Raw genomic sequence first — 23,395 nt, 5'->3', positions numbered from 1 at the left:
TTTACAGCTTTTCATCCTGCAGCGCAATTTCAGACCTACTCCTATGTCGGTGCATGCACAAATGTCTTTCAAAAGGACAACGAGCGCGATGGATGTTTTAGTTCAATACATATACCGTAATTTATCATGACAAGTGGAGCTCACATTTAACAAACAATAAAGCTCGTGATTGTGTCGTCAAAACCGCTAAGATTTCTGGGATTCCTGGTTCATGCCATGATAATAAACACATTTTAAAGGCGTTATTGTCACAACTTGGGTGCCTTGGACCTGCTTTAGACAAATGCTTTGTGTTTTCATTCACAGTTTTGATGCATTGGGCACAAAGAAGTATTTCCAATGGCTGTGCAGGAAACTTAAAGCTCTTCTCTGAAAAGTGAGACGGAGCAGCAGGGCTTATTTGTGTGGAAAATCCTCAGAGTGTAAATCTCGGTTTCAGTTGTGTGATTATGGGGCAGAGAGAGCAGAGGGCTGAGGTGGTCGAAATACGAGATTGTTATGGATCCAGGAGAGAGGCATGTCTGGTCCTTCCACTCCTCTGAGGGTCTGCAGCAAACTGTGGCAATCACCCGGGACTATGTGCTCCACAACATACTTCCAAATTCAATAATATACTTATAAGAGACTATCATTGGCTTGCAAAAAGGTGCTTCAGGTTTTGCATCATATCTAATCCTTTGGGTTAGGTTTACTTGCTTCTCAACAAGAAGGATAATGCTCCTATTGCTGATTCTATTGCACTGCCATTTCTTATCTCACACACTATTGGACCCACAAAAATACCACCTCAAAGCATCATATTGGACTTGATGTGAGGGTGGGACCCAATTTGCAATTGTATTACATCTTCAATCATACGTAATTTGTTATCATATTCACTTTTATTTTGTATTACAGTTTTAAAGCCCACAATCCATCACTGGACCTGTGCTCTGCCTCTGATTTTCTAGCATGCCATTAGATGAAAGTTAAAGTCTCACCCTGCTAATGATCTTTTCTTTACAGTAATTCAACTTTCAAAGCGTTAAAGGGGTTTGTAAGCCTCAGTTATGTGACATGTTCATGTCAACCAAACACATTCCTATTGCAAAGATATTGATCTGGAACTAGGATACAACTACCACACTGACACAGTTTTCCTGCTGATATTTTTGCAGACTAATTTTGATGCATTGCCACATTAAAGCCCAGTGTTAGCAGTCTATTATGTTCCACTAATTAAAACGTCACATAAAATGGCAGAGACTGGACTGTAAAGCCGCTCTCACAAAGCTGCACAGAGAGCGAGCTTTCCTGCAGTCTCTCTTCATTACCCCAATAAGAGTCATTTGGCACCAGCGCTGCACATCGATGTAACACGTTAAGTATAATTTCCTCTCACTATTCACCTCTGTTTTGCCAGCCTCTCATAAATTAATCGGAAAGGACCGAAAGTGTGAAGGAGAAGTTGATTACTGTTGAAATAACCTTTACTTTAAGTTCTTGTATTTTGCAAATGGTTCTTATGAAGTCCAGATGCTCCCGGCCCCGCACTGTACATTTTGTCTGAGAACTCGAAGACAAATAGTTTCCATGCCACACAAGCACAGAGCACTGCTCCGATACAAAGGCTGTACCAGACACAGACAATTCAGCATCTGGTTGAAACGTGATTAGGAACGACAAAACTTAATTAGCGCAAAACTAAATCATTGCTAGTTTGCATGCACACTCACTTGTCTCTTTGGACGCCTTTGAATTTGATAATAGGCATGTGAGCTACCAACTGGCCATCTGTACAAGCAAAATTGAAAAGTACTAAAGCATATTGCAACTCTCATATGTTGAATACAAATTGTTAAAATGTAGGGAATTTTAAATGACTTTGATAAACTTCTGGGCCGAGAAGGAAATGCTGATCCGACTTTGAAAGCTTTAGTTATTGTGTCTTACTCCCACCAAAAACAAAATGAGAAAACCCAGATCTCTTTTTTTTTTTGTCTCTCTTTCTTTCTCTCAATCTATGGCCGTTTCTTTGCCAAACCTAATATAATAACTGTAAAACTGTTACAACTTGAGTGTGTTTGTGTTGGCAGTGGGTAGAGCAGAGGCACCCAGAAGCTCATGCCAACAGAGAATCAGGCTGCCACATGTTTTTATTTCATTTATAAAACTATGAATGCCACAAGGCCAATTCTGTCTTCTTCAACATTTTTTGTGTGTATTTTCCTATTTAATTAGTGACTCATATTTCAATGCATATATTTTTGCACCCGTGTTTCAACAGCCCATTTAAATTCATACCACTTGTTGCTTTTATTTTTATGCCTTTCAGCTATTTTTTGTTTTAAAGCTGCTCAGTTGGAGAGTAATTGTCATCTCGAGCATTTCTACCCCACAGTGAGGGGCTGGAAGTTTCTTTGCCTATCTACTCTCTTAATCAAGGTCTGCTTTTATTTATTTGTTTTAATATTTTTTTGTTACTCATCTCCTTTTAACCAGTGAATTTCATTTGTAAGAATGGGCTATATCTTGAAGCGGCCAAAGCCTATGATAATAAGTAATAGCATTATGGTAAGATCTGTCAAGCACTTTACACTAAACCCTGGCAGTTCCAAATTATATATTGTGTAAAAGATATTGAGCAGGCCAACATACTGCCCCACTAACCTTTTTTTCTTAGGAGGAACATACAGCTTGTGTACTATGATATATGGGTATTACCTTCAGCCTGGAAGAAAAACACATCAAAATGCTGGAAGAGGTCTCAGCTGGGGCATTATTTTACACCTCACTGATGCAAGGGCAAACATAACTTACCTCCCTCTCAACAGGTTGCTCAGTAGCCTTCTGTTGGAATCTGGGAAGTGTGCCAGAAACACTAACATTAAGAAATGAGAAGAATTTAATCCCTATCGCAAACATAGAAAAGCCAGGAAAGAATAAAGACAGCTTCTAAAAAATAACAGCTCTCGGTGGGTGAACAAAAATGCCATTTATGCACGGGATATTTTCTTTGTAAAGGTGACATTCCTCCTGAGCTCCGGTGATGTAAACTGATTCTCTTGTTTTTGGTTTGTATCATTTTACGCACAGTAGCTCACCAAGGAATTTCATTTTCCAGTCACAAGCTAGCCTATGTTTTGAATGATATAAGTGTAGTATAATAAGACTACTGTTTCTGCAGCCTGGATATAGCAGTGTGGATTGTCCCAATCAAGGAATATTTAGATTAGCTTTTGCTACTATTATAAGTAGGCTATTAAAATATATAAATGTGGCGGGATTTTTTTTTTTAGAAACACTGTTGTATTTTTTGTATCCCCACAATTGTGTGTTAAATGTCGGTCAAATGATTAAGAATAAAAAAAAAGGAAAGAAGAATTAGACAGCCTCTAAGGAAGGTAAAGTGCAACACTCCCCTCTACTGTTTATAAACTGTACTTTTGTCTGGTAGCTTACTACAGAGTAACAAAGCATATTGACTGTTGACTATATGCAGGCGTGCAGTGCATTTAAATATCTAACTTAATCTAATATGATCAAATATGTCCTACTTATCGCTTTTAAGCACTTCTGGATTTTGACACAAGATGGCGAAATTGCTCGATTTTGATCATTCTGTTGCTATGGTGATGACGCTGTTCTCCTGTCTCCTCAAATGCCTCAAATCGGACCTTGCACTTTTCCGAGTTCTCTTTATTTGTAAGTTACGTGCATTGCGCATATATTCATTAGTATGAATTTCAGTTGGTTGTTTTTTAACCAGTAAAAGTAATACATCAATCAATAACGCGGTCCTACACCCGGCTTCCCACAATGCACTGCTTTATTTTGTCTCGTATCTCAGGGAGATGATAGCGACTGACACAGCCGCCCTCCGCTTCTATCGCCTGCCAAAGTGAACCCCACTCAGCATCCAGCCCTGACAGAGATGCTACAAAAGAAGAAATGCCCTTAGCCGCCTGGCTTCGTCTGCCATTTGCGAAACTTGATCAGCACCTTGAAGGAATTCGACGATTCTATTTTTAGCCCAAAGGTAAGCACTAAGGTGGCGTTAATGAACTGATGTAGCCTTGTTAGCTGGTCGTGCTAGCTACAAGCTAGCTCTAATATAGACGTATATCAAATCAATTGTGGTGTATGTTTACAAAAGATATCATCATGGTTAATATGGTATCCATAAACTCAGTGTTGCAGCATGACGTTTGCGTTAGTCGACCTCCAGACCTGTCTGCTCTCACTTGCTGTGGCATTCTCCCATTGGATCGTGTCGGTTTGTTGATTTTCACTATTTGGAAGCAGTAAATATCACTTTCAGGTTAGCGTTGTTCAAGGACGTTTTCAATGGATTGTGGATTATGAATTGCGTAGTTATACACCACTGATTACTTACGACTTCCACAGATTTGACCACGAGTGTCTGTTTATTTATGTTTTAATTACATTCATATGAAGTTTGATGAATTGTAAAAGGTCTTGCCACATTGTTTTGCACTGGACAGCTCCTCCCTTGGCGACAATGCCCTAACATCGCTGCAAGGGCAGTGTGTGACCGCAGCGAACACACCACGGGAGTTTAGCAGCAGTATTGTGCTACATAAAATACGGATTGGCGCTGCTAACAAATCGAGATGTCTTTTTTTAGAGATAAAGATGGTCGTCCTCTGGGCAGGTTGTCATCGCACAAGTTAATGACAGCGTGTAGTGAAGTAATGAGCCACCGACCTCGAGAGCCGCGTGTCTTTCGGGTGCTGTCCGCAATGCAGGTGCTGAAATTGAAAGTGCGGAGAAGAATCGAGCATCTCTCTGCCTTAATAAACTAACATGGCTTTCAGTGTGAAATGTACACTAATACATTAAACACTTGTTACATTTCACAATACGCTGTGTTGAGGTCACGTGAATTGTTCATTAACAAAAAGAATGGCGTTGAACACTACAAACATGAGCAGTGTTTACAGTTGTTGTTGTAGTGAAGGTAGTCGACTGGGTGATGTTTCATGCTGCAGCTCATTGATTATTTATATCCACTTTATAAGGAAATGCTCAGTGTGTCCTGAGAAAGTAAAGATTAATAATCACCATTCAACACTTGTCTGACAAAAAAAAGAGAGAAAAAAAAGAGTTGCTCCAGAACTAAACGATGATTTGTCATATGTGTTCACATCACCTCCATGTTTGGACACAAGTCGTGCTGATATTGAGGCTGTTTGAGGTCACAACTTTGCAAATGGAAACGCATCTAAGCTATTCTTGGAAGGGGGTGGATGAGAGCATTGCTTGCAGTGCAGGGTTTACCGGAAGGACTCCATATTACTCATCCATAATAGATTATCCCCTCAGTAGTCATGACACACACCACTGGAATTGGGGACATTTTCTTTTTCACACTCAGTAATTTGCATCTGCTGTGATAGAGAAGGAAGTTATCCACTGAAGTGTTGTGGGATATATTATTTATGTTAAAGAGCTGATGATGTAAGAACTTCCCTCTGATGTTTTATTGAAGCACATGATGGAGCAAAAGCCTTTTCCGGGCACACATGAGAATTAGCATGCTGTTAGCTCTGAGCCGCTGCGAGATGGTAGATAATAAATGTCCTGTATATGTTTATTTCGCTTTTTATTTGGGTATTTTGACCATGTGTGGCTTCAGAAACTGCAACCTCCTGTCATATGAGAAAGGAGGCGGGGAAAGGAGATGGTCTGTAAGGGAAGAAGCAGTCCACTCTATGCCACACCCAGTATCTCAGTGGCCATATGACCTCAAATCAATAACCAGTTATAACAGCACTGTTGTCTAGCTAGCCGTGCTTTCCAAAAAATAATGTCAAAGGTATCCATCATAAATTAAGATACATGCAACATTGGAGTGGCCAGGCAATCTTGTTTACTCAGTTGTTTATTTTTCAAGCATTAAACATACTCATACCTATTTTGTTTTGTTTTGTTTTGTTTTGTATACTTTATTGTCCCCGTAGGGAAATTCATCCTCTGCATTTAACCCATCCTTCGATGCCGCTGGGGCAACCCGTAAGGAGCAGTGGTCGACGGCAGTGCCGCGCCCATCTCCATGATGTAGTGCCAGGCTGATGGTCAGAATCACCTGGCTGGAGGATTCACCCGGCTGGAGGATTGCACATGTTTTTAGTGGTAGGGGAAACCAGAGTACCCGGAGGAAACCTACGCAGACACGGGGAGAACATGCAAACTCCACACAGAAAGGCCCCGTCCTGGTGGGAGTCGAACCCGGGACCTTCTAGCTGTGAAGCGGAGGCGCTAACCGCTGCGCTACCGTGCCGCCCAACCTGCGAGAGACGAAAAGTTCTGAACACCAGATGATGATGGAGAACTTTTGTTTAGAAATCTCTTGTATGAATGTGAGCTTACACAAACTTTGACCTAATAACCTTATTTAAGTCATAGACTCTTGTATTGATCTTGGCTAAAAAATAATGAGTGCCACTAGAAAGAGGCATTGGCCCAATGCTCACGTGTATTTAATACAAAAGAGTGAGAAAGAACACCCATGTTTGGTCTGACTTGTGAATTGTCTTCTTTCTCTTTTCATGTTTGCCTTCTCTGTCACCAGTGTCTTTAAGTTGCTAGGCTGCTGTTTGGTGAGGCAAAGTCAACCATGGCGTCTGCAAATGTTAACCTGGAAAATCAGCTTCACAGTGCACAGAAAAACCTGCTCTTCCTCCAACAAGACCACGCCACCACGTTAAAGGGACTGCACGCCGAGATACGCAGACTGCAGCAGCAGTGCACTGGTGAGGCCTCTCAGTCCAAATGTTGTTGCACTAAAATGTGCTCTTTTGCTCTCTCCAGGTGGATGGCAGATAGGTAGTTATAAAGTATGGTCATATGAAGAAGTGATTTTGTGAAGGACTTTGAATGACATTGATTTTAGTACAGTACAGCTGCAGTTCTGCCACCTTTGTTTGTATAAAACATGCCAATCCTGTCAGTGTGATAAAGCTGCCAGTTTGTGTGAGAGTACGGATAGACCAGGCCTGCTAATTGCGGAGTGTGACAAGGTTTGGCTTTTATGAATTAAATGTATGAGAATACCAATTAGAACAAATGGATAGCATGCAACATAACACAAAAATTGAAGCCTCTGTGATGTTTTGTTGAAAGGCACAGTACAGGATAAGTTAATAATATACTCTCTTCTGTCCTGTTGCTGAACAGCAAAATATGTATCGATTTTTCCAGCAGTTTATCCTCACTCAGCTGTAATTTGAAACAAAAAGATGCTCAGAGAAACGCTCTTATACATATCCTGTATCCTCGACTAACCTGCCACCCACTTCCGTTTAATCTTGTTAAATGCATAGTTCTGAGAATGGGAAAGTGACATGCAACTATAAGTGTTCTTCCTGTGACCTCTGACCTGTGGTGTCCTCACCTCTTCTCTCTGTCCACAGACCTGACATACGAGCTCACTGTGAGGAGCAGCGATCCCTCCGGTAAGACCCACCTCACCCCCACACTCGGACGAAACCACTCCACTGTGTACTGAATCGCCGTAATAGTCACATTTTTCAGGATAATATTAAGGAAGAACTACAACTATGTTTTGTAAATAAGTAAATTGGACCCAAAGGAAACAACAGAAACTTGGATGCCGTACATTTGTTAAGCCTGGCCCCGGAGCAGTGGAGAGGAATGCCTCTCTCCCACCGCAGGAGCATTACATTGTGGTTAATTACGGTGGTGCTCTCTGCCAGCCGCCCTCCCCCATGTTTCTACTGTCCGATAAAACATTGGGCCAATCCAGTGACCGAGCGGCCCAGCCAGAGCTGCGGTGGCCTCACTTAATTTATTTACTGCTTTTGAGCGACCGCAGGGATTGGTTTCACTGAGCACAAAGCATGTTGAGTGTAAAGCGTGTCACGAGGCACTTGTATTCTTGGTCTTGGCTGGTTTAGCAGTGAACAGAGCTGTTAAAAGTCTTTCGCTAGACTCTGTATCATGTTAGTGTGAGACATTTAGAGATTGGAGTGCAGGAAATGAGATTATCTGTCACAGCGCTAATGCACAACCTGCTTAGGCCAGCAGGGCTCAGCTGTTCTCCCTATGGTTAACATCTAAAATGCTCCTTTCCTGGGCTCCTCCCATCAGTGCGCAGAGAGCAATAGTGATTTTTCCTTTACATAGGCCGGTGCTCTGAAATCCCGTGGATTGGATGCATTGAGTGACGCTGTGTGGGCGTGGGCAAGGTCAAAGCCATGAGTGAAATGCGAGACAGGAGCCCTTTCCCAACCACAAATGGCTCCCAATAGGATCATAGTGTCTCCATCTGACAGACTGTCCCGCCTCATGTCTGCGCCTGATGCACTTACGATTATTCTCGTCTTGGTCTGAGCCTCCGGGTGTGCTTTTTAAATATACTGTGTCTTGGGATTCAATCATTTGTCGAACATCTTCCTCCTAAAGTGCTGTGCTGACCTCATATTACTGCATGCTTAGCTGTTCCCAAAAACAACACTATGGTACACATTAACATTAAATATGTCTCAATAAGTAACTAGCAACATGGCAGGTAGGCTAACCAAACTGCTAAGTCTATCTGTAGAATTAGATATAGAATCAGAACACCCGAAGGCCTAATTTAGAGCTGAAAAAAATTTAGCTTTATCATATTGACAAATTAGTGACATAATATCCAACATATCACAAAACCATTGAGGTAAATGTGTTCAAAACTTTTTGCTCAAAAAAAGGTGGATGATGAATTAAAAATGTTGAGTTTTTGTCATGATTTAACTCCATTTTAGCCTTGTTTTGGTCTTGTTTGACAAAGATACTTTTGATTGATTGAGTTAAAACTGTGTAGAAATTAAGTCAAATTCTTAATTCTGCAATATTTCAGACAGTTGAATATCAAATATTGTATACTCATACTATCCAGCCCTAGTCTACAATGTACCTTTTCAAACATGCTCAAATCTCTTTACCATACATTTTGTCGTGTGGAAACTTTCAATAACTTTCCCATTGTTTTATTAGTTGACCAGTTGTTCATACTACTGAGATAAATATTATGGTTTTCTTCTTCTCTGATTACAGACAGTGGTGAGGCGCGGTGCCGGGAGCTGCAGAGGAGATGCGAGGAGCTGGAGGCGGAGCTAAAGAAGAAGGAGGACGAGAACACAGAGCTGCTGCGGGACTTGGAGCAGAAGAACGCCATGATTTCAGTGTTAGAGAACACCATCAAAGAGCGAGAGAAGAAGTACCTGGAGGAGCTCAAGATGAAGAGTCACAAGCTGGCCGTCCTGTCGGGAGAGCTGGAGCAGAGGGCCAGTACCATCGCGTACCTCACCTCGCAGCTCCACGCCACAAAGAAGAAGCTTCTGGCAGGCAGCTCCTCGGACGCCAGTCCAAACGTCAGCCCAGTCACCTCCTATAAGCCCACCCCTCCCCCAACCAAAGACAGGCAGCCCGACACCCCGCGGCGCCGCATGAAGAAGAGCCTGTCCCAGCCGCTGCACCCCGAGCTCACAGAGGTGTACCGGTCCGGGCAGGAGGGGCGCAGGATGGTCCTACGTGAGCCCGTAGACGCGATGCCTGACCCCACCCCTTTCTTACAAGCCGGCAGAGACTCTCCAGAGCCACAGGTGGTGCGTGAACGCCCCGCCGTCATCCCTCCCATCGCACCTTCAGGCTCTACGCCGCCCTCTGTCGGCGCCATGGCCAGCCCTCGCCACAGCCCGGCGAGGGACAGGCAGTACAGGGCGCATGTGGGAGTGGCACACCGCATCCCCCACGGAGCACCCCCGTCCCTCGCCCCACCACAAGCCGAGCTGGAGACACTGGCAGTGGACCAGGTCAATGAGGAGAAGGTGGTGCGAAAGCGCTCCGGAGTGGACAGGACAGTTTAAAGCAATGCACTCGTCGACTGTATACTGTAATGGCAGGAAGAAGCCTGACGCACTGTGTAGCCTGCTTTTTACGCAACACGCAATATTTAGAAACCACATTTTGATTTAGAATACCAAGACTTTCAGAGGAAGAAACCGACTACTAAAAAGCATGCCAAATGTTGCTGAACCACTGAGATCTTGTATCATACACTTTGCTTCCGCTTTTCACTTTATTCAGTTCAATGTGGTGCATTAAAACAAACTTCTCAGCCAAAAATCTGCATCAGTGCCTCCTCAGTCGGCTCAACTGTAGACAAGCTGTAATGTAGTCCACGCTTAGTACTCCCCACTGTCTTTTCTAAACATATCAAAACGCAGTATAGATACTTCTAATACTTAGTAACTTCTTAGGGTAGATTCAAAGCGATCAAATAATCCTTGACCTGTCTGACCTTAATGTTTGTGAACACTATAGAAATGTAGTAGAGACGAGCCGTTTATTGTGCAATCGAAGTCTGCTGATGGGAGTCGAGTGCAGCCGGGGTAAAGAGTGAGAGTTTGAACGTCGTGTGTGTGAGAGAAATGGTGAGAAGTGACAAAAGTGGTACTTGGCCTGAACAATGTCAATTGATGGTATTTGTGATACCAGGGCATTTTTGAAACACTGTAATAACATTTTGTGATATTAATATAATTGTACTTTATAATATCTGTGCATTTTTAACTATTATTTTTTATTTATTGTTTGAATAAGGAATGACCCGGCACTGAACATGTTCAAATTCAAATCATCGACAGTAATTATAAATCTGCTTTCACTGTCACCGTTCTTTAATGATCAAATCAAGTCAATAAAGTGATGCCTTTTGATTTGCCTTGTTTGTCTTTTTTTTTATTCGCTCTCAATGTGAAAATAAAGGATATATACTGGATCCCCCCCCGCCTTAATCAAGTGCATTTTTTCCAGTTTGGCTTCACCCAAATTTAAAATCAAAATCGGGACAAAAATGAGCATGTAAACACAACAAAAACAAGACGAATACACAACAAAAATGTGATAAAAATGCGGTGACGCTTTTTAGATCTCAAATGAGGCGAGAAGCTCTAGATTTGGGTAAAGCTGAACTGGAGAAAATGTGCTCAGTTAGAGTGGGAGGTTAATCTGTAGAATTGCATTTAGTTTGTTGCAGTTCGCAACATATCCACTAGGTGGCCTCTAGGTGAGACTTTAATTCATACAAAGACATTTGAACAAATTAAAGTTCCATTATCGCATCATGGAACATCACATGTTTCACTCTAAACATATGATTAAAACCATACACAGAGTAAAGATTAAAATAAAATTTATTTTTAAGGAGACGTTTGAATAACAGAAGGCAGGCAGCCCACTCCACAGAGATGAGGCCAGTGGCACGCGATAGTTATATAAGAAATCATATTTGGTATAATTTGATGCATGATACACTCTCTTCTATCTACAGTTAGAAGACCACTCCAAATGTACTTCTTACTCACAAAGACAACAATAAACACGACCACTATTTGACAAGAGCAACAACTGCTTCCTTTGTCAAAATGACACAATAAAAGCATCTTTAAAATAGCTACAGAGCTTGGCTCGGATACATTGGTTCATTTTAAATGCTTTTTTATGTGCCTTCTCAACTAAAGGCATGATATATATATTTTTTTCGATAAAAAGTGCCGTCATTGAATTTCAGGAGTAAACCTTCCCATACACTCAAGATGAATAAAATGCTTGTGCGTTCTTGATTGAAACATATATTGATGGAGTTGTTGCTACTACTGTGCATGTTCAAGTCTTTGGGCAAGTGAAGATTTCTTTTGTTGTAAACCTAAACAAAGAAAGCACAGTTAGATGCACAGTCGTCATGTAAGTGTGCAGTATTATGAGCTCAGACCTGAATCACTGAGAGTCAGATTATTGAGCTCTTCCTCCAGCTGTTCGTCTGAGATGGTCAGAGGGCCTTGAGGCACAGCAGGGAGGGAGCTGAGCAGGTCAGACCCTGGTGCGTTCACAGGCAGTGGATCTGAGGGGACTTTAGGTAAACCTGAGGTTGTATCCGGCAGCGACTCATTTAACAAAGACTTAAGCTCGTCCTCCAGAGCATCCATATCGTCATCTGAAACAGGTATGAATATGTTTAGAGCTTTGAAGAGCATAAAAATGAAAGTAGATACATGAAGTACAAAATGACAAACCTGCACCGGCCACACCGCTGGAAAGAGTCTGGTTCACTTCATCTTGAGTGTCACACAACTATTTGTAAAATGGAAACATTTGTGTCGTTTTTCAGATAAGTTTCGTATTATTCAAAATCAATTAAATAAATGTACAACGCACCTCTTGTATTTGATCCACCAGGCTCTCAGCTCGCGCCACCGTCACATCCTTCAGAGAAAGTCTCAGAGCAGACACTCCAGCCTGGTACGCCTGTATGACCTGCAGAACACAGCATGTAAATAGCACACACTACACTGTTAACTGCGAGGTGAAAGTGTTTACCATTTTATCTGATTTTGATTGAGCTATTCTGTCCAAGATCTCCCGAATTGTCCAAAGTTTGTCAAATAAGCTGTCAACCTTTTTATTAACACTCTTACGCCCTTTCAAGCATCTCAAGGCCTGGAACAATATGGAAAGAAAATGATAAAGAAAAGTCAAATTATAATAAATATTTAATAATAATATATAGTGAATGTTACCTGAGATTTCTTTCCTTCTCGAAGAAGAACTCTAGCTTCTTCTTTACACCTGTGCTCAAGAGATTTTAGAAAAAGATGTCAAAAAAATAATTATTAGTATAATGATTGGAACACATACTTGTCAGCCTCGTCTTGCAGTTTTTTCACTTGCTCTCCGAGAAGCTTTTCACTGCGCTGGAGTTGGTAGATACCGATATCAATGTCATTGACTGGAGAGACACGTTCCTGTTCTGGCTGACGAAATTTAACAATCTGTGAAGACATAGAGGCGTGAACACAAACATGAATCTGTATCAGGTGATATCAATTATATTACAATACAAGTGCTTGTTCACTGCACCTTCTCTCCTTCATGGATTGACACCATCACTTGTTTGTCCCTCTGCAGCTGCAGTAGAGTCATGCACAGGGTGCTCTCATCAGCACAGACACCAGCCGAGAGGCTGCACAGATCTTGAAACGATAGGATTGAGCAGTTTGAAAACTCACTGGAGCGATACATATTAAGTAATTCTTCCGCTTTATCCTGGAACAAAACATGATGGTTAAATTACTTTTAGGTTTGGTATAATACAGTATGTTTAGGTTTGGTATAAAACATGTCTAGAGAATCACCTTAACCACATCAATGACAACAAAAGATTCCTCTAAAGGCACACGGCTGCTGCCCAGGAGAGTAGAGAAGGTCCATTTGAGTGGCTTAACCAGCAAAAGCCCAACGCCCCATGACATCCAGCCACTGTCCACATTGGCAGCAAACTCTGACTCCCTCTGAATCTTCCCATTCCTAAAGAGACAATGACACAGTCACTGTCAGTAGTGCAATCTGGGGTCTGTTCAACTTATTCTTTTGCTTATTATTACCTTTCAGATGAAGTAAATTATGTGCTATCAGACTAATCCTACCTCATCCCTAATCTCTCACTCAAAAATATATTAGCCACCCTTTCCCTGCCCAATGTGTTGGTAATGATTAAACTTATTATCAGATATAGTGTTAAGTCTCCTGAGTCTCTCTTCGATTGCACTCAAATTCACTTGTTTTGTGTAATGTCAGAAGGAGACATTACACATTTGTAAATGTAAATGAAAATGTAAATTTTCGGTGTGCATTTGAAAGCCCTTAGGGACAGACATTGCAAATTGGCCTTGGCTTGGCAATAAATGTTGTGGTGTGAACATGTTGATTGTTCGCACTTGTCCCCATCAAATGAATAAATAATACATAAAATAGTTTTATGGACAAACGATACAAAGTAGCTACTTGGTAGTTCAGGTGTCCTAGCTCAAGTGCCAGGGAAGACTCGTACCTTGCCATCGACTGGAGCACCGTAGACAGCCCAAGTGGACATTTCTCTTTCCTCCTGAAGGCTTTGTTGAGGTCTTGCAGATTGACACACACTGTCCCCCTGTCTCTACAGCTCTGTGTGATCAGGGATGTCCAAAAGTCCATCTTACTGTCCCAGTCCGAGGTGTTCACTTCTCTGTTCTCTTTAAACTCTGAGAACAGAACATTCATCCGCTCATCGTCGTCCCACTCGGATGGCAGGTCCAGTTTGGTCGTTGCAGACATGTTCTTTTAAGATATGTCTCTTCTAAAATGCCTGTATTGGGTTTGTTGTGATAACTACAGTAGCCAAGGAGTTAGCATAACCTGTCATACATGGACTCTTGGTAATAAATGACGCCTTAAACCAGAGTAGTAACAACCCGTAAACAGGCTAATAAATGCTAAAGACAAGGCTGCGCATTGGTCTTCGGCTTTTAAACGCCTTCCATTTCAATCCTCATTGCACAACACGGGGAAACTTTGCTAAAATGTTGAGGTAGCCCGTGTCAAATATCAACGTTGTTTAGCAGCGTTGGTTGAAGAGTAGAGCTCAGCAGGATACGGGCGGCGCTAACTGTTCCCATAGAAACCAATGCTCGTGCAACATAACAAGCACCGCCCCAGACAAGCAGGGAGCGAAATCCAACGCAACCAACAACCTCACAGCAGCAGTGCGCCCTCTTTGTTTCGTATGTATTAGTGCAGCGGTTCTACATTTAGCTACCAACGATACGCATTTTAACAGTTTATTTATGCTTAAATAACCATATAATTCATGTTTTTATGGCTGTAACATGAATTATTGTTAAGATCATTTTGACAACATGATTCCCTTGTAAATAAATTGTCTTTTTTTTGTCGTACCTCTTTGGCTATGTTTGTAGAGAAAGGTTGTTCAAGTCGTCATCTGTACTAGGTTGCAGACAGAATAATCCTGAAATGCTACACAGCTGAGAAGCAAAAACAACCCAGGGCTGCTGACTTGAACATGATGTCCACCTCTGTGCCAGCATTCAAAATATGGCATATATATGTTGTACAAATACAAACCCCTCGACTTAAGGTATACATATTTATTTATTCTTTCGTGCAAATTGAAAATATGTCCGATGAATTGATGTCGTTGAGCACAAACAAACACCTTTAGCCTAACAACACTGTATGCCCCACAGTTTCTATGAACATAAAATGCATTAAAAAAAACAACAAGAAAAACATGACACTGAAATAGCACTATGCAACGCCTTAAAACAAATATGTTAATGAAGATTTTGGTCAACGTAAGAACAGTCGTAAGTTCACATTTCTGATTTTTCATTATTGCACGCCAAACACCGTTATCCACAATTGTATACACGCGAGTATACTTTTAACATAGCTTATGCATATAATTCATCGTAGCATATTGCTTGTCTCAGTCAATCATCCAGCATCATGCTCTTTGCTCCACAGATACACAGTAGTTACAACCCGTAGATTCAGATTATGCACATATAGGTTCAGAATTAGTAGTCCATGCACATCATTGTTCACATTAGTCAGGTAAAGTAGGCAATAGCACAAATGCTGCAGATATTGGCACTTACATGTTATTTAGACATGTTACTTTTGTGTTTGTGAATGTACATGATTTATTAACATTAATTAGTCGCCTCTCTGATTTTCCATCTTGCTGTTTTTATTCGTTTGGCAAAATTGGCACATGTTAAAAGTTTGTCTAGCTATAACATGTCTACTTGGCACTGAGATCGACCAAAAGGTGCTGATAGGCCAAGGTGTTGCCTTTGAAACTGGCTGCCAGCAGAATGTCCTTGTTGTCCACAGATATTAGACTAAAAGCCCGTGGCGCCCTCATGTTAAGCTCCTGGAAGGGCTTGAAGCGCTGAGTGAGATCATCCCACAAGTACACCCTGGAGAAGGAGAAATCACTGCCCAGGATGAGGTACTGTCTTGGGCCGACTGTAAACGGATACACCACCATCGAGCCACGGGACGGTAGAGTCTGGATCTCCACAAAACGCTGTCCCTCCCAACGCATGATTTTAGAGTCGCCGATAAACCGCGTGAGGCAAAGATACAAGGCCCTCCTCACCCAGAAGTGCTTCACCATCTGCACATCCGCCATCTCGGTGATTTGGGAGTGGAAGGTGAACTGCTTTTGGCTGCGGTTCCACTGGTAGACCATGGGGGGCTGTGACGCGCTGGACAGGATGAGGTGAGGTTTGCCCCCCGCGTCGATGAACTCCACGTGGGTGTCCCGGTGCCAGGGGTGCAGGGACTGGTGGGAGTAGAAGCCGTTGCTGTTCCATCTGTAAATGCTGGTGGAGCCTGCTTTAGAGCTGTCTGCGACCACAAAGTACCACTCTCCGTCCAACAAGAAGGTCTCCACGAAGTTGGGTTTACGCACTCGAGTCGTGTCGATGTCTTGGATTTTGATAAAGCGCTGAGGGCCCTCTTCCCATCTAAATAACCAAGAAAAAGAAAAACTATTTATGAACATACTCAGCCTAAGAATGGTGTATATGCACTGCAGTAGGTCTGGCCAGGTTGACTCTAGGCCGTCCATTTGCCTCGAGACAGAGCTCAGCTGATCTTTATGCCCATATCTCTCACTATTGTGCTTCTTGTAAAAAATACTGCATATGCCGCAGTGGACAACTTGTGCTAATTTATATGGCAGTTTTGTAACTTTATATGTGCATTGTATAAAGGACTACAAGCAGCAGAAATGTGGTTCCTCAGGCGCATGATGAGAATCCACTGGACAAGCCACACAACCAATGATACAGTATTACAGAGAAGCAGCCAACAAAGACAACTCCTGAAGCAGATTCGGAAACAACTAGACTTTCTGGGACACTGTATAAGGAAGGAAGGGTTGGAATTGGTTTTCCTCTCAGGTAAAATCAATGGGAAGCGAGACAGAGGGCAGCAGAGAACAACTTTCACTCCTGAATATTGCTGCCTGGACTGGAATGGACAGCATTAAGGTGTTGAGACTGGCAACAAAGAGAGACGATTGGCATTCCATGGTCGCCTATACGTCACATGATATGGCACTGTGAGAGAGAGATAAAGGACCCCAGGAAGAGAAGCTGTCAAGGTTATGACAGCGAATGGGGATCCAAATAATAAACAATTAAATAAGTCAAATCTTACTTGAAGAATACAGTTTAATCTCAGCATGAAAAGACCAAGGTTTTTTGGGGCTCTTTACCTGGGGATGTAATACTCACACAGACACTCCTTGGCTACAGCAGTTATAATAGTTTTTTTCTCTCTTTATCGTACTGCCTTATTTCTTTCAAAGACACTTAATTACATATCTTACTTGTAAATATGAGATCCGCCAAACAACTGAGCCACCACCATGTGCAGAGTGTTGTTTATCACCACTGGTTTGCAATACACGGCAGAGCGAGCTGTGGAAGTGGCACACACACATAGAAATATTAATAACTGGAGATTTATGGACACGTTAATGCAGTGGATATATCTTACAGGTGATGTTGTGAAACTTCCTGAAGACCATCTCCACGTGGTCCCACACGTACACGGTGCAGTAGCCAGTATCAGGCTGAGCAAACGCCACAAACTGATCGTCACTGAAGTCATAGGACTCCACTGACACCGAGTGGAAGGGGAAGGTCTCATACACAGCAAAGTCTATGCAAATCAAACAGTGAAAAGTAATGAAATACATGCTTTATTTGTCTTCTCATTGGGTCCTAGTTCCTGGATCAACTTCACTATTTGCCAATAGGTATCTCATGGCAAAGGTTTTCAATCAGCAATTACCAAGACTGGGTTGAATAGAGATTAACCTCTCATCCAAGGAGTTCTGTTCATTCTCTAGTCTGAAAGTGGACTGGATGCACTCCTCCTGTTTACCCCAAAACTACTTTGGTCTGGACAAACTCCCCTTTGACTTGGGTGAGATTCAAGGTATTTGGGTCTTATGGTCCTGTGATTTTAGTGATTTAGATCCAAGGACACTTTCGTATATATAAGAAACATTATCGTTCAGTCCTCCCAAATTCTGTTCAGGGACTACTTAAAAAAAGTCTATGTCATTTCATAATCATAATGTACTCTTCCTAAGTGAAAAAAATAATGACTTGGTCAGATTTAGAGTGGAGCATTGGACTGAAGCCGTACCCGCGCTGATGCAGTTGAAGTCTCGAGGGGCCAGGTCGTGAATCCTGCGTCCCTGAAATTCGAAGGGGCTGGCGCAGTAAACGGCCGGAACTGTGGTGTTGGTTTTCTCGATCCAGTCCACGAGCCACTTGACTTTACAATCGCAGTGAAAAGAGTTTCCCCGCAAGTCTCTGGTGTTCCATAAGAGCAACATGACGGACAGAGGATGTGTGAGACCATTTTGAAAGTGTAAACCAGGCATGAATGAACTGATAGAATAGACAAGCTTACAAATCAGTGAGGATGTCTAGATTTTTAAAGAGGTCTCTTGGCAGCGTCTGTAGGTTGTTGTTTGAAAGAGAACTGGACATGAGGAAAATACATGAACATAATGAAAAAACATTAAGTACAACCATAAGAGGAAATCAATCGAAAATAATTGCGAAAATACTTACAGATGAGTCAATGATTTCAATCCTCTGAAGGTGTGTTTTGAAAGGGCTTGAATGTCATTATTCTCAATGAACCTGAAAAAAGAAAAGAAAATAAGACATCAACCTTTAAAATACAACACACAGTTTTTCACGTAAACCCTGTTGAATTCAGTTGTCTTGTTTTCTAAATCATTATAGCCATTAAAGGGACTATACAGAGTTTAAAAAATGCAATTACGCATAAGACCTGAGGTGGCAGTAGTGAGCATAAAATGACAAACTTGCATCTAGCCCCTTTAAGAAACACTCATTTAAAATATCTATTGATCACTATTTTTAAAGGAGCTCTACCTGATATTTTTTTTCTTTTTGTAGGGTAAAAATATTTCAGCCCCATGGTTCTGGTCCTGCCCCCGACAAAGAGGAGTCACAACTTTTGTATTTGTTAAGAAAAAGGTTTAGTTCAGATCAAAAAGAGCAAAAGTTTCTGTACTGCATATAAACAGTCTTGGTGATTTCCTGATTGTTCCTAATAGTTATTTCCATTTCACTGCAACTGATAGTGCAGCCCAAGGGTAAATGGGTATGTAGTTGTGCTTTCAGGGCCAACCTCAGAGGTGACTGCGCAGACAGTTTTGCCAATGCCTCGGTGTCAGCATCATTGGATCCAGACTGGAACCCTATTCTGTCTATGAAGTCTCGGAGCAGCTTGAGCAGACGAGGTTATTAGCATTCACAGCGGGTCGAGCGGTTATGGCGTTGATGCAGGGCTCTGATGGGCTGCAGCTAAAGCCCCGCAGAGTAAAGGAAGGAGGCACAGCGCAATCCAAGTCATCAACTAACTACTTTATATAGGCCTCATCAATTCACAGAACGGCATATTCAGCTTTATCGCAGCACGCAGAGGCAGCAGGGGTTATTTCAGTTTACTTGCTTCCTTTGCCAGATGACTAATTAGAAAAGTTGTCGGCCAAGTTTTAAATGCATCTTGGGGAAAGTGTTTAGCAAACTGTGGAACAATAGTGGGCACTTAACTTATGATAAGTAACAGCATGTAGGATGGAAGTAGCATGGTACCTAAAAATATAATAACACGACACACACGTCATTTATCAAGACACATGTGCATACTGGCTGACCGAAAGAATAAGTCACCACAAAAAAAGGTCTAATATGTATAGATGATGGGACAGTGTGACCACTGCGCAAAGCCTTCTCCAGCACATCCCAAATATTCTCAATAGGGTTCAGACCTGGACTCGATGGTGGCCTATCCGTGTGTGAAAATGACGCCTCGTGCTCCTGCTCTTTCACAATGTGAGCCTGATGAATCCTGGTATTGTCATCTTGGAATAAGCCCGTGCCATAAGGGAAGAAGAAATGCCTGGTGGTCATTCAGGATGTTCAGGTCATCAGCTGATCTCGTTCGGTGGGATCATTGTTTTGCTGAACTTAGACCTGAGTCACCAGAGCAACAGCAGCAACCCCCGATCACAACAGTTAGTTAAATCCAGGTGCCGACTTTTTGTTGGTCAGGCAGTGTTTCCAAGTATTGCCATTTTTAGAATAGGACAACTGTAGGGTTGGATAACGGTGGTTTCGCAAACCACCTCATATATTTGACCTTCCAAGTACCAGCAGTCCTAGATCAAGAGCGAATCAGGACTAGTGTTAGACCAAAAAAATATGTAGTTTTTTGTTGTTGGTTGTGTCCATTTAAAATCATGGCTACAGTATCTGAAACAAATAAGAAAAGTGTAACACAGAGGCTCCAGCAGCACAAATAGAGGAATAGGAGGTACTCACAAGTACTGAAGATGAGACAGACCGGCAAAGGCATCGTCATTTATCATCGTGAATGTGTTGGAGTTAAGGAGCCTGCCACAAAAACAAATAAAAACAAATAATTCTTAAACAGCGATAAACAGTACTTACATTACAACACAAATATATGAAAACGTGTGGTCACTCATTCGTTTCTTTGTCATTATGGGGAATACCGTATTTTCCGGACTATAAGTCGCACTTTTTTTCATAGTTTGGCGACTTTTTATTTTCACACTGACAGCCGCTTGAGGGCACTCTCGGCTTGTGTACCAGTATCTGCTACTCCTGTACAGTTGTATAATGACATTTACTTACTTACTGTACCACTCTTACTGCAATGAAGAAAACCAAAAAAGCTTATAATGGGCTGAGAGGTACATGGGCACAGCAAGAGGAACGAGTTCGCAAATGGGTGCTTGAACAACGTGCTGCCAGGAGAGGCTTGTCAATGGCGCAGTTACGCCTCCATGCCCAGGTAGTTGCCAAGGTTGGTGCGACTTATACTCTGGAGCGACTTATAGTCTGGAAAATACGGTAAAATCACCAACATAGACCATGATTTGATTTAGCATTATAACATTTTGCAGCAGCAGAAAACAGAACAATTCGAGGAGACAATCAAGCTTTTGTTTTCCAGAGCTGAGCTGAACAGCGTCACAATGGCCCTGATACAGAGCCACAGTTGCAGCTAATGTCACCACTGTGTTCAATAACCATTCATTCAAGTAGCATTCAAGAGCTTCAAGAGTTGTGTCTTGTCACTGTAAACCTAACAGTGTACATCACAGCGTGTAATAGAAAGCCTTTCTAATAATAATGTTAAGTAGAATGTAACTTTTGACTGAAGTCGATTCTTCTTCTTTTATATTTAAGAGAAAGAGAATAAAATGACAATTAAAAATATGCCATTACAAAAGACGGTTTAGTTTGTCAAATAGTAGAATGTAGGAGCATTGTAAAATAAGGGCACTGATGGGATGGAAACCACTGATCAATGCTGTATAACTTATTGTACTTTTATGATCATACTTACAGGAACTGCAGTAGGTTGAGGTGTGAAAAAGCCCCCTCTGGAATCGTAGTGAAGGCTGCATTCACCATTGTTCTGTTCAGAAAATAAGAATTATACTGTCAAGAGTGAAAAACTGGGGGCACAAAGCCCTAGCAATACAAACCACTCTGTCTTTGTAGTCTAAGGTTCGAGGAAGGTGACGTCTGATTAAAAGTAGGCCATAACTTCTGCTGTTCTACTTTATTGCCTTCATGAATACGTACAAGTGAAGGGCTTTTATTTCCCTTGGCCAATTAGTCTAATATTCATTTCCAAAGGCCCCGGTGATGAGTGACAAGGCCTTTATGAGATCAGAGCACATAAAACTTTGACTTTCATTATGCATGCTCCATTTAGTGTTCTTCTGTGACTGTAGAAGATTGGATCTCTCCGAGGGTGAGCTGCAGCAGGGAGGATGGATCTATTGTTAGAATTGCTCCCTGGGGTTCAACACATTGTACTGCAGCACTTTTTAAGATTCATTTTGCATAATAGCAGGCGAGAAACTTTTTTTTTATTTTGCTAGAGTGCCCCGCAATGTATCGTATTTATTTAGAAACCGACAGGAAAACAACTGCGACTCGATTAGGGGCGCACAAGAAGCTGCAGTATAAGGCGAAATCTATCAGACTGAGAATAGAACATACTGTATATTTTTGCTTACACAGCATAGAACTAAAGCACATGAAAACTGTGCAAAGGTTTTCTCTTAGTCGTATTGCAAGGAAGATTTTGTGAAGAGTAAGCTTTTAGTGTGGGTTGAAATCAATTACACATTTCAAGATCAAGGAAAGCCTTTTAAACTTTTTTTTGCTGTGGGGTTGACTTGAGGAAAGTTTGTTGATTTGTCAATTTATATACTTAAAATTCAGAATGCTTTACACACAGATGTGTCAATTCATTTCTGAAAGATGTAGCACTCTTAAGTCATTTCAGAGACCCAGCTATTTAACTGAGTTTTCAAAGCAGTGTTGCCCAACCAGGAGTACCCGAGGAGTACTTTCTAAATGTTATGACTTTTTTTTGACAATTTTGAACATAAAACAGCTTCTTGTTATAACAACTTATCATAACAAGTAACAACTCACTGCTTTCTGAAACAAAAACACTTGGGGTATCACACAAAAGTGGAGTTAAAAAGGTTGTAACCCACTGTTTTAAAACAGCCTTACATAACAGGTTTGTCATCAGACATGCCGTCATTGGTGCCAGCTACAGCCCTGACTTGAGCTGTTTTGACCGAAAGATGAACTCACAGGGAGATGATGCCGGGCGGGAAGCTCTTGGGGATCGCCTTGGTGTCCACGCAGAACGCACTGTCTTTGGTGCAGGAGCAGGTCGCCGGGCAGCGAGGGATCTTGGCTTTCTTTGGGCTGGCTGCTTCCCCTGTGGTCCACAACAGCAGGCACAGCACAGTCAGAAACAGTCGCTTTATCATCCATCGTGGTCCAGGCTCCGGCATCTTTAACTTCTCCCTCAAGTTGTTGCTACGGTGCTGACAGCCAGCTAGGTTTGCAGTGTTGGACAATGCTGAGTTTAGAGAGAGCAGGGGAACAGAGAGGGAGGGGAGGCAGCAGCAGCAGCAGCAGCAGCAGCAGCAGCAACGTGGTGGTACTGTGGGTGTTGCAGCTTCCCTGGCGTCTTTTGATAGTAGTGTCTCACTGTGAGCGGCTGATGCTGAGGATGGCACGCTGCAGAAATGACGAGCTCAAGGACCGGTGCGCTGCACTGCTCACAATCAATAATTCACCATCTGCACAAACACAAGGGAGAGAGGAGAGAGGCTTAACATGCCGTATATCACTTATATAGGCTGCAGCTGTGAGAGGCTTTTAAGATGCATAGAATATATGCATAGATACTGTTCCAACACAGTATCACCACTGTGCTGTTTCATACTGAAACCTCCACATTAGACAAAAAGATTTGACTACTTCAACTGTAATCCAAAGCACTGAACTTTTATCAATTACTATGTATGAGGGCTTGACATTTCCTCTTTTGCTCACTATAAACAGTGGCAGGTTTTTGA

The 23,395-nt window shown here is 42.0% G+C and overlaps 3 protein-coding genes across 4 annotated transcripts; 1 reads left to right on the top strand and 2 right to left on the bottom strand.

Annotated features, from left to right (window-relative positions):
* The first annotated feature begins 3,733 nt into the window (after positions 1-3,733).
* On the top strand, positions 3,734-10,695 carry ccdc92 (coiled-coil domain containing 92). Of its 2 annotated transcripts, XM_079557479.1 has the most exons (4): positions 3,734-4,018; positions 6,575-6,755; positions 7,416-7,457; positions 9,061-10,694. In XM_079557479.1, exons 2-4 carry the CDS (start codon positions 6,620-6,622, stop codon positions 9,870-9,872), a joined length of 990 nt encoding a protein of 329 aa, XP_079413605.1. In that variant the 5' UTR covers positions 3,734-4,018; positions 6,575-6,619; the 3' UTR covers positions 9,873-10,694. The 2 variants fall into 2 exon arrangements, with proteins under 2 accessions (XP_079413605.1, XP_079413606.1); XM_079557480.1 differs by lacking the exon at positions 3,734-4,018 and having other exon boundaries at positions 6,558-6,755; positions 9,061-10,695.
* Positions 10,696-11,185: 490 nt separating this feature from the next.
* Positions 11,186-14,471, bottom strand: chmp7 (charged multivesicular body protein 7). Its single transcript, XM_079579692.1, has 10 exons — positions 13,895-14,471; positions 13,200-13,371; positions 12,925-13,110; positions 12,703-12,836; positions 12,585-12,633; positions 12,385-12,504; positions 12,223-12,321; positions 12,081-12,138; positions 11,780-12,001; positions 11,186-11,713 (listed from the first exon to the last, which is right to left on the bottom strand). Exons 1-10 carry the CDS (start codon positions 14,155-14,157, stop codon positions 11,661-11,663), a joined length of 1,356 nt encoding a protein of 451 aa, XP_079435818.1. The 5' UTR covers positions 14,158-14,471; the 3' UTR covers positions 11,186-11,660.
* Positions 14,472-15,012: 541 nt separating this feature from the next.
* On the bottom strand, positions 15,013-23,126 carry lgi3 (leucine-rich repeat LGI family, member 3). Its single transcript, XM_079557447.1, has 9 exons — positions 22,620-23,126; positions 21,346-21,417; positions 20,292-20,363; positions 18,507-18,578; positions 18,343-18,414; positions 18,073-18,242; positions 17,416-17,580; positions 17,246-17,336; positions 15,013-16,376 (listed from the first exon to the last, which is right to left on the bottom strand). The coding sequence occupies exons 1-9, from the start codon at positions 22,823-22,825 to the stop codon at positions 15,647-15,649; spliced, it is 1,650 nt and encodes a 549-aa protein (XP_079413573.1). The 5' UTR covers positions 22,826-23,126; the 3' UTR covers positions 15,013-15,646.
* Between the last annotated feature and the right edge of the window lie 269 nt (positions 23,127-23,395).

This window comes from Gobius niger, assembly GCF_951799975.1.
Source record: "Gobius niger genome assembly, chromosome: 1".
NCBI classification, from domain to species: Eukaryota; Metazoa; Chordata; class Actinopteri; order Gobiiformes; family Gobiidae; genus Gobius; species Gobius niger.
Note: the sequence above shows the minus strand (reverse complement) of the source record. Positions and strands in the feature narration are given on the sequence as shown.